This window comes from Triticum aestivum, chromosome 3A, assembly GCF_018294505.1.
Source record: "Triticum aestivum cultivar Chinese Spring chromosome 3A, IWGSC CS RefSeq v2.1, whole genome shotgun sequence".
Taxonomy (NCBI): domain Eukaryota; kingdom Viridiplantae; phylum Streptophyta; class Magnoliopsida; order Poales; family Poaceae; genus Triticum; species Triticum aestivum.
In genome coordinates this window covers 456,033,909-456,043,056 of record NC_057800.1, presented here as the reverse complement: position 1 = coordinate 456,043,056, position 9,148 = coordinate 456,033,909, and the positions used below count along the sequence as shown (strand labels likewise).

General features: G+C 46.8%; 1 protein-coding gene across 1 annotated transcript; it reads right to left on the bottom strand.

The window, feature by feature from the left end:
* Positions 1-3,559: 3,559 nt before the first annotated feature.
* LOC123061634 (probable protein phosphatase 2C 8) lies at positions 3,560-8,198 on the bottom strand. The gene is made up of 3 exons (XM_044484813.1): positions 7,130-8,198; positions 4,447-4,552; positions 3,560-4,202 (listed from the first exon to the last, which is right to left on the bottom strand). The coding sequence occupies exons 1-3, from the start codon at positions 7,868-7,870 to the stop codon at positions 3,865-3,867; spliced, it is 1,185 nt and encodes a 394-aa protein (XP_044340748.1). The 5' UTR covers positions 7,871-8,198; the 3' UTR covers positions 3,560-3,864.
* Positions 8,199-9,148: the final 950 nt, after the last annotated feature.

Genomic DNA, 9,148 nt, shown 5'->3' with positions numbered 1-9,148 from the left:
ATTTTTCAAATACTACCCATGTAGCGAAATATAAGAAGTATTTGCAGTTTAATTTGCAAATACGTCCTATATTTTGATACGGAGGGAGTACATGATTAACATTTTTCTTTTTTGATAAAGTGCGATTCTATTATCTTAAAATGTAGCATCAAGTGGATACAAAGCATTATGAGTAACACCCGGCCTCTGTATAATTAGGATGCACACAATCAAATCCGAAAGTCCGACAAAAGTTCATCAAATAAAAACCGACAAATTGACAATAATAGAGTCCTATAGACCTACATTATGCCTATGTCAAAGGTCAACCTGGCAGTCAGGTCGGGTATCACCGGGTCGACCCCAACCAAACCCATGCCCGAGTTCGCTATCGGGCAGAGGACCCACCCACGACCCTACCCATGGGTTACAACTCGGACCCATGCCCGAACCCGGCGGGTCACCCAACCCTATCGGGCACCCATCGGGCACGCATGCAATAGAGCACACATACAGCAACCTGCTATATTTATAGCCTTCCTGCTGCTCCGTTCCTTGCTACCTTAGCGAGGTGGTACTAATTCACCTATGTGAAGCGGATGCACCAGCGTGAGCGTGTGTGTAGCTAGTCTTATTTACATGGGCCGATAGAAAAGGAAAGGCCTATAAAAAGGAGCGGCAAGGGCCTGCTACTGCATGCTACTAGTACTAGTGGGCTGTCTGATCAAAGTGGGCTGTCTGATCTACTAAATCAAAGTGGGCTGTCTAATCTACTAAATCAAAGTGGGCTGTGTATTGAGTGGCTAGCAAATGGCAGCAGTGAGCCATATTTGTCTAGAAAAAGCTGTGAGCCATATGTAGCATACAGAAACAATGGGGTAGTGCGAGACCAGGTGACTAGTTTAGGCCTTTTTTTATACCGAGACACACATGTCAGTTAATCGGGCGACCCATCGGGTGACCCACGGGCAGGACTTTATGCCCATACCCTACCCATGACTAATCTGGTTACCCATCGGGCTTACCCATGGGTGAAAATGACGACCCATACCCTACCCATTAGGGTCGGGTGCCCATGGGCGCGCTTGCCCATGGGTCGGATTGCCGGGTTGAGTCGAAGGAGGTGGTGGATCGATCCGAAGGTTATGTTGCCACCTCCATACTTTCATAGACACCTGGTCCAATCGCGTACACACTGCCTTAAATAGCGGTTGGTACTTCGGTCGTTCTAGAATAGACCACATATAGAGAGAGTGCGTACACCGGAAAATAACCTGCAAAGGAAAAGCATTTTGTATTGAAAATCAAATCATTTCTACATAGTCACAGTGACCAAATTAAGGCATACACTCCCTCCCTTATTAGCATTTTGGAACTATTTGGAATACCATCCAATTAATGACCAAAAATATTGGCAACATTTGTGGGCGGATGCAAATTTAATGCTATTTAGATGATGACCACGTAGAACGTGCAAGCTTGCATTGAAAAGAAGGTGTTTGATTGTCTCGTCATGAATACAAAAACAACACTTCTTACTCCCTTGTCAGTTGCGTCGTGCGAGATTGTCTTTAGTTAACATAACTCCCCTACGAAGATACACATAAAAAATTTCACTTTTAGTGGAATCATGGACTTCCAAATTTTTTTGTTATTACTGACTGGTACCTTAGAATGTGTGAGTGCATAGTACATAGAGTCTACAGTGAAAGACCCGGATATAGTAAGGTTCCAGCGAAACACATCCTAACCTTGTGTCAGGTTAATTGAATCCAGTCTGGATAAAAGATTATGCCATGACACAAGTCGGGGGCAATCAAATCCTGCCTGAACAAAATATTCGGTAGGGATGAACTGAGCACCTATGCAATAGTATTATTCTTATCGCGAGCAATGTTGTATAAGACTGGATATTGTTCGGAGACTAGCCTTGCCTAGCCATATGTCTCCCCAAAAACGAATCTCCGACCCGTCTTTTATCGCGAAAGACCCAAAGCGAAAGAGATGTTTCTTTGTCGCCATTGGGCCAGCCCAGAAGTGCAAGTCACCGGGTTTCCAAAATGCTTGAGACACCGCCTTTTGACCTAGATACTTGTTGTGCAGAATGGTTTGCCAAACACTATCCTCAGTAAGAAGTTTGAATAACCATTTACTGAGTAGGGCCTCATTCTTGACCTGCAGATCATGAATGCCAAGGCCATCTTCGTCTTTCACACTACAAACGACGCTCCATTTGGCGAGCTTGTATTTTTCTTTTCACCATCTCCTTGCCAAAAGAACCTAGATATAAAATAGTCCAGTTTTGTAGGACCTTTTTTGGAAGTTGGAAGAAAGAAAACATATAGAGAACCATATTTATGAGGACATAGTTAATCAAAACCAACCGTCCCCCAACTGATAGCAGTTTGCCTTTCCAACTGCTCAACCGTTTTTTAGACACTCCTTTACATGCTTGCACTCCTTAATGGTGAGGCATTGATAATGAATCAGTATTTCCAGATATTTAATCGGGAATTGATCATGTGCGCAATCAAAAAGGTCAGCATAATCGGCCGTTGCCTCAACGGCTTCTCCAAAGCAGAACAATTCACTTCTATGGAAGTTTATTTTGAGACCCGACATTTTCTGAGTTTCAAATTTCGAGCCTTGTCCAGATCGTGTTTCATAAAAAGAATTGTGTCATCGCCATATTGTAAAATAGAGAGGCCACCATCCACAAGGTGTGGACTACTACTACAATCTGGCCGTCCTACTTTGCGTGTTCAATTGGAATAGCCAACATGTCAGCAACAATGTTAAATAACATTGGGGACATGAACTCATCCTGCCATAGGCCTTTTTTATCTGAAAGTAATAGCCTACCTCATCATTTACTTTGGTGGCAACATTACCTCCAGTTATAAAATTTTGGATCCACTGGTGCCATTTATTTGAGAAACATTTCATTATTAGGGCCTGTTGGAGAAGGACCATTTAACCTTGTCATAGGCTTTTTCAAAGTCAATTCTGAATATCACTCCATTCATGTTTTTTCGATGCATCTCATGGACGGTCTCATGCAGGACTACTATACCATCAAATATATTCCTTCCTTGCATGAACGCCGTTTGAGATGGCCAGACAACATGGTCAGCTACCGCGCTGAACATATTGTACATTTTTTTCATATATACCTTTTGATGTCTATTTCTTTAATACATATTGTACATTTTCCGTATACATGAGAAACATTTTGCTATACATGTTCAACATTTTTCAGTTTGATCAGGCGTCGAATAGAGGGTCTCTTGATCGGTTGCATAAAAAAAGATAAGTGTGATCAAGCGTCGAAGGCCCAGGCAAACGTTGCGGGTTCTTCTTCCCCAGTTCCTCTCCATCTTGCTCTGATTCTGTAGCCACCAAATTGCATCGAACCACACTACCAGAGAAGCAAATTGAGTCATGAATCGACCGACAGTGCTGACACACTGACACTGGTCCTGCCAATCCGCCTCAACCCTCAATCATGAACTGCTTGGCATGAAGATCCAAGTGCAGTCATCTCACAAACTATTGGATCACCCAAGACTCCAACCGCATGGAAAAACCAATGATCAAATCAGAACTGACGAAAGCAGCTTATGCTTCTTGCCGCTTCGCCCCGAACGTCAGTCACCATATATAGAAGAACTAAAGAACCAACGCAACGCAATACAACGGCAGCACGGCTACAAATAGCACACTCAACTCAACGGCAGCACGGCCACACCGTCCCTGAGCCCTCTTAACTACAACCATCCCAGCGAACAGCCGCAAATTCTTTCTTTCTCTCTCTCTCTCTCTCTCTCTCGCCATGCTCGAATAATCTGACATCCTATCCAGCCGGCCACCCTTACATTATCACTACTACCACCTGCGGTTTTCTTTGATCACCGCCGCTGTCCTACTCTTCAGTCGCCGCAACTCGACCACGACGACGCTGATGTTGTCCTTGCTGCCGCGTGCCATGGCGAGCTCCACCAGCAGCGCCGCGGCGTCGGCCGCCGTGCTCCCGGAGACGGACTCGGGGTACTTGGAGGCCGCACGCCCACTTAGGCAATTTCTCGCGATCTTGCAGGCGATATCATTGGACACCACATCCCACAGGCCGTCGCTTGCCAGTATGAGGAACTCGTCTTTGTCCGTCCGGTCCATGACGGTGACTTCTGGTTCCGCTATCACATATGGCTTCAGGTAATAGTCTCCTGAGATGGCAACCATAAGGAATTCAGAACAGTGCATAATTTGTGAGATCTATATATCTATTATGCATAATACTTGTCAAGTTGTAACTAGGCTACTGTCAGTTTTCTTGCCAAAGCTACTACGTACCAATGTTAATATTTTCAAAACAACTATAGCACTGTCAATCTCAGCTACAAATATTTAACTTGTGCATATATGTCTGCCGACAAGAAATGTACAGATCAAGACGGTACAGCATCGTACCGATTGACCTCGAAGTTGCGAGCACTCCCAGGATACGGTGTCCATTCCAGTTAATGACCTTGCCACCAGCTGCTTCTACTCTTTCCATTTCGTCAGGTCGGTCTGGCTGTGTACCGTCAAAACAAGAGAAAGACATCAACGTTCCCACACACTACTGTCCTACAAAGTTGGAATTGCAGAAGAAGCGAAATTGTTCAAGAGGAAGTTATGCCAGCAAAGAGAAATTCCCTAATGTCTTTGCATGGACAAGCAATAGACACGATTAACATACAGAACCACCAGCTTGCATTGCAAAATGATGGATATGATGAGAAATCATGCTTTTGTATAAAGTTGCTACCGCGGAAAGAGCGCGTTGGACGAAAGTCAGCCGGATAACTAAAGGCAGAATGACACATCAACTATCTGCATTGAGGTTTTGAAAACAAGATGTTCTAGTTGCGGATATATCAAGCCATATCAAGTGCATGCGACAAGGGACTTCCGCTCTTCAAGTATTATTGCCAGAGTACCAAACAAGACAAATTGTCTATCACCAACCTTAACCAGTTGAGTAGCATTGCATTGTGCTAGTACCTTGCCACCGCTTAGATACAAATCTAAATAAAAATGATCAACGCGGCTACATATTTGTGTTTTTGTTGAGCAAGATAAGGCTTCACAAGCTCTGCTTGGGGAAAAATATTCCTATTGTTTTGAAGCAGCACCTTGAATCAACTAGTTTCATTTATGAACAGATGCAAAATTGTGCACAATCTCTGCATCCTGTATCATTACAGTAAAACCCTGGCGCATCGTGTTGGTCCCCACAATGACTACGAAAACACATAGCTGACTAATGGCAATGCTTAAAGCAGCAGTCTGGCAACACTTTCATAAACGACCAGCATACTTGATATGACTTGACAGACCCGCATCTAAAGCAAATTATTTTCTCAATCTTAATAGTGTCCATAGTACATCGCTTGCCAAGACACCCACCTCAACTTCGGTGAGCATTTCGCTCTCCATTACTGTCTGGACTAAATTACTAACTGCCCGTGTGTTGCAACAAGGGCATACATATTCTAGTGGTTCAACACCAATCGTGTCCGACATAAATCTTATACCCATCGCATTCTAGATTTTGGTAAGATTTGATTTGAGTTGAGTATGGGTAAGGGTAAGGGAAGGCAAGAGAATTTTTGATTTAGTTGAGGTTCTGGTAAGGTTTAGCTAGGCACACATTGTATCACAACCTTCTGAGATGTTTAACCCAAGAACCATGTACACGGCACTTGCAAAGCTGCTATCGCTCCAAATAATTTGAAAAGGAAAGATCATTAGGCTTAAGCATTAATCTTTAACATCACTCTGCATCGGAACAGATGGATGGATGAGATCTGGCAATGGTTTAGACACAGAGAACCCTAAGTGTGTCTATGGAGGCCAACTCGGTCCTGCCTATTATACTCTATGATAGTGGCATAGTGCTAAGCACGCGACTGGTAAATGGGCTTGACAAATACCTTAACTTTGAGTTACAAGTGAGAAGTTAGCTATTGCATGTTGTTTCAACCATGTTGAGTGAAATATTGCCGGAAATACAGTCTAAGCTAATTTCCTTCTCCCCGGTTTAGCCAATCGACGTCTGAGCTGCTGTCCTACTGCACAAGCAAGACATCATCTGAAGATAGCTTGACACTTAACAGAGGAAGCCATCAGACCGAGCCACTGTCTCTCACACATTATTACCCCCTCCGTTTCTAAATAGAAGTCTTTTTCAAGATTTCAGATATGGAATACATATTTTGCTCCATATGTAGTCCATACTGAAATCTCTAAAAAACTTACATTTAGAAACCGAGGGTGTATTTTCGAATTATGTGTGTACTTTTCTAAACTAGAGCTAACGACCTAAATCATCATAAACTCATAAACTTAATTTCAATTCAGGAGCTACTTAACACACATACAGTGTGTTCTCTCACGCATGTATTGAGGTGTATACTCCCAACCAAACCATACAGACGTACGGCCAGAGGATCAAAAGAATGGCCGCCAAACCAACTTTGCACCAACCAAATTCAATCGACACACATTTGGCAACCAGGCAGAGAAGGTGCCTTAGCCCAACAGAGAAACCTCATATACGTGTCGTGCCGACGCCTTTTCGGCACGATTAGCACCTACCGGAAATACTTGTCATCGAAATGGATAAAAAGGGGTGTATCTAAAACTAAAACACATCTAGATACACCCCCTTTTATTCATTTTGATGATAAGTATTTCCGGACAGAGGGAGTACAACCTACCAGATATCACCAGAGTTTTTCCCTCAACGATCCGACCAGGGAGCTGGGGTAAGAGAGTTCCGGCGAACTCATGCGTTTTGCACATGACACAGGGTGACGCAGTCCACTAGTCCCACACGACCGCCCAAATAATGAGCGTTTGCGTCTGTACTGTGTTAAATAAAAACTTTTAATATGGACACCAACCCATCATCGCCCATGGAACACACGAAACGTCCCCGTTTCGACACGCCCGCGCGCAAAAGCAGGGGCTGGAGCGGCGGAGGCGACACCTGTAGCCCGGGGGCCGGAACGGAAACAGATCTCGCGGAAAAGATGGCGTGAACCGGCGATTTATCTGACCCTGTTAATTTGAACGGACGGATGCGTGGCAGCGTCGTGTCGTGTACCTTGTGGTCGGAGGAGAGCGGCACGGGGACGCCGCCGCGAGAGAGCACGGCGCGGGAGTCGCCGCAGTTCGCGACGACGATGCGGCGCGGGCCCACGACGGCCACGACGGCGGTGGAGCCCACCGTCTGCTCGCCGGTGTCGGTCCCGTCGTCGACGCCGACCTCGCCGTCCACCCGGGCGAAGCAGGCCGTCATGGCCTCCTTCCACCGCGCACCGTCCTCGTCGTCCTCGGCCTGACGCTGCCCTTCGCCCCCGGGCCGCAGACGACGAAGCCGCACCTCCTCCGCGAGCACCAGGTGCATCCGCAGCCGGCACGCCTCCGCCACGCGCGACCCGCCGTGCCCGTCGTACACCGCGAAGAAGCCCTCGTCCCCTGCCCCGTACTCCACGTCGCCGCTGCCCTCCACCCCCGCCGTCTCGGCCAGGAACGGCGCGGCGACGGCCACCGCGTCCTCCATCTCCCGCCGGCGCCCGATCACGGACACCGCCCCGTGCGACACGCACGCCGAACACCTAGACGCCACCGGCACCACCTTCGCGGAGTCAGACGAGTCCGAGGAGCTGTCCGGCGCCGGCCGCACCCGCTTCGCACCCTCGTCCTCCGCGGCCGCGGACGCCGTACGTCCCAGCCGCCGGAGCTCCAGCCGGCGCCGTCGCGCCGAACGGGCCACGGTCATCAGCTTCCTGTCGGCGGCGAGGAGCTCCCGTGCATGATCTCGCTTGCTCGTCTCGCTGCTCATTTCCTTCGCCGGAGAGAACAAAAAGAACTGTGGGCGTGGGACGGCGAGGCGCCTCTAATACCCGCGGCCACGGGAGGGAAAAGGTTAGACAGCGCTCCAGGGCCGTCCGATTTCCCGTAGATGGCCCCGATACGTGACAGCGAGGGCGGGAGCCGTATCCGGACGTGGATCTCGCGGGCCTGGACGTGGACGGCGGCGATGAGCCGGCGGCAGGCGCGTGGCGAGCGCGATGAGCGGCTCGGAGTCTCGGGGCTCGCGGACGGGCGTGGTACGCGCGGCTCATATGGACCGTGGAGAGGGGCGTCGGCTTCTGGCGGCGGGTCCAGGCTTTCTAGTCGCTTGCGGTGCTTGTGGGGAGGGTCCAGGGAACGATCTAACGTTTGGCGCTTTTAGGTAACGCGTGGGACCTGAATTGAAAGTGGGAGGGGTTACGTGGATGGGAGAGGAATGACGCCTGTGGGGCATGTTGTGCAGTTTTGACTGGTAGACAAGAACTGGTAGATGCACACAAGCTGTCACCAAGGTTTTGGACCCCGATGAAAATAAGATCTCATGAAGCATTGAGGTTTTTGGTTACTGTGGAGAACGCAATTTTGAATACATTTTAAAATTGGATAATATTCAGTCAAAATTCAGTTAAATTCACTGTTTTTGGGATATCCTGCTCGGTAAGGTGATTTCTCGTGGGCATCAATCTGCCCCCGTAACCGAATTTCTCAAGCGGTAACCAAAACCCTAGCTGTCACTACTCACCCAAGACCTCTTTGATTCAAATGATTCGTGACGGTATTTTTGAAGATTTTGATCCTTAGATTTTTTTTCCCCTACACACAACGTTGGACTCGTAGGAATGTAATCCAAGATTCACTTGATCTAGATTTCATAGATAAATTTTCATCCACTTCAATCTTATATGAAGATTTCTATGTGTTTTCATGTGCTCAATCAAACATCGGAGCAATCCTATATACGAATATGGCAGACACCCTCTTCCTGTGTTTTTTCTACTTTACAAATCAATCAAAGAGGCACTCGTTAGGTTTTGATAGGCATTCACAAATGCATCATCTTCAAAATTGGTACTCCCTTTCTTCGTTTCTGTTAGTCCCCTTGTATTTCAGTCATTTTTTTTATCATAAACTTGGTTAATAAAAACATAAATTATACTCTCCTATCTTAAAATAAAGACGTTTTTTGTTCTAGATTTAGACCAAAAATATCTTATATTTTGAGACAGAGGGAGTATGTAGTAAAATAATACCAATATAAAAAAGTTCA

Coding starts and splice junctions, on each gene's coding strand:
- LOC123061634 (XM_044484813.1), bottom strand. CDS start 7,870: ATGAGCAGCGAGACGAGCAAGCGAGATCATGCACGGGAGCTCCTCGCC. Junction 4,553..7,129: donor CGCTCTCCTCCGACCACAAG/GTACACGACACG, acceptor GACGGTACACAG/CCAGACCGACCTGACGAAAT. Junction 4,203..4,446: donor CGCAACTTCGAGGTCAATCG/GTACGATGCTGT, acceptor TTGCCATCTCAG/GAGACTATTACCTGAAGCCA.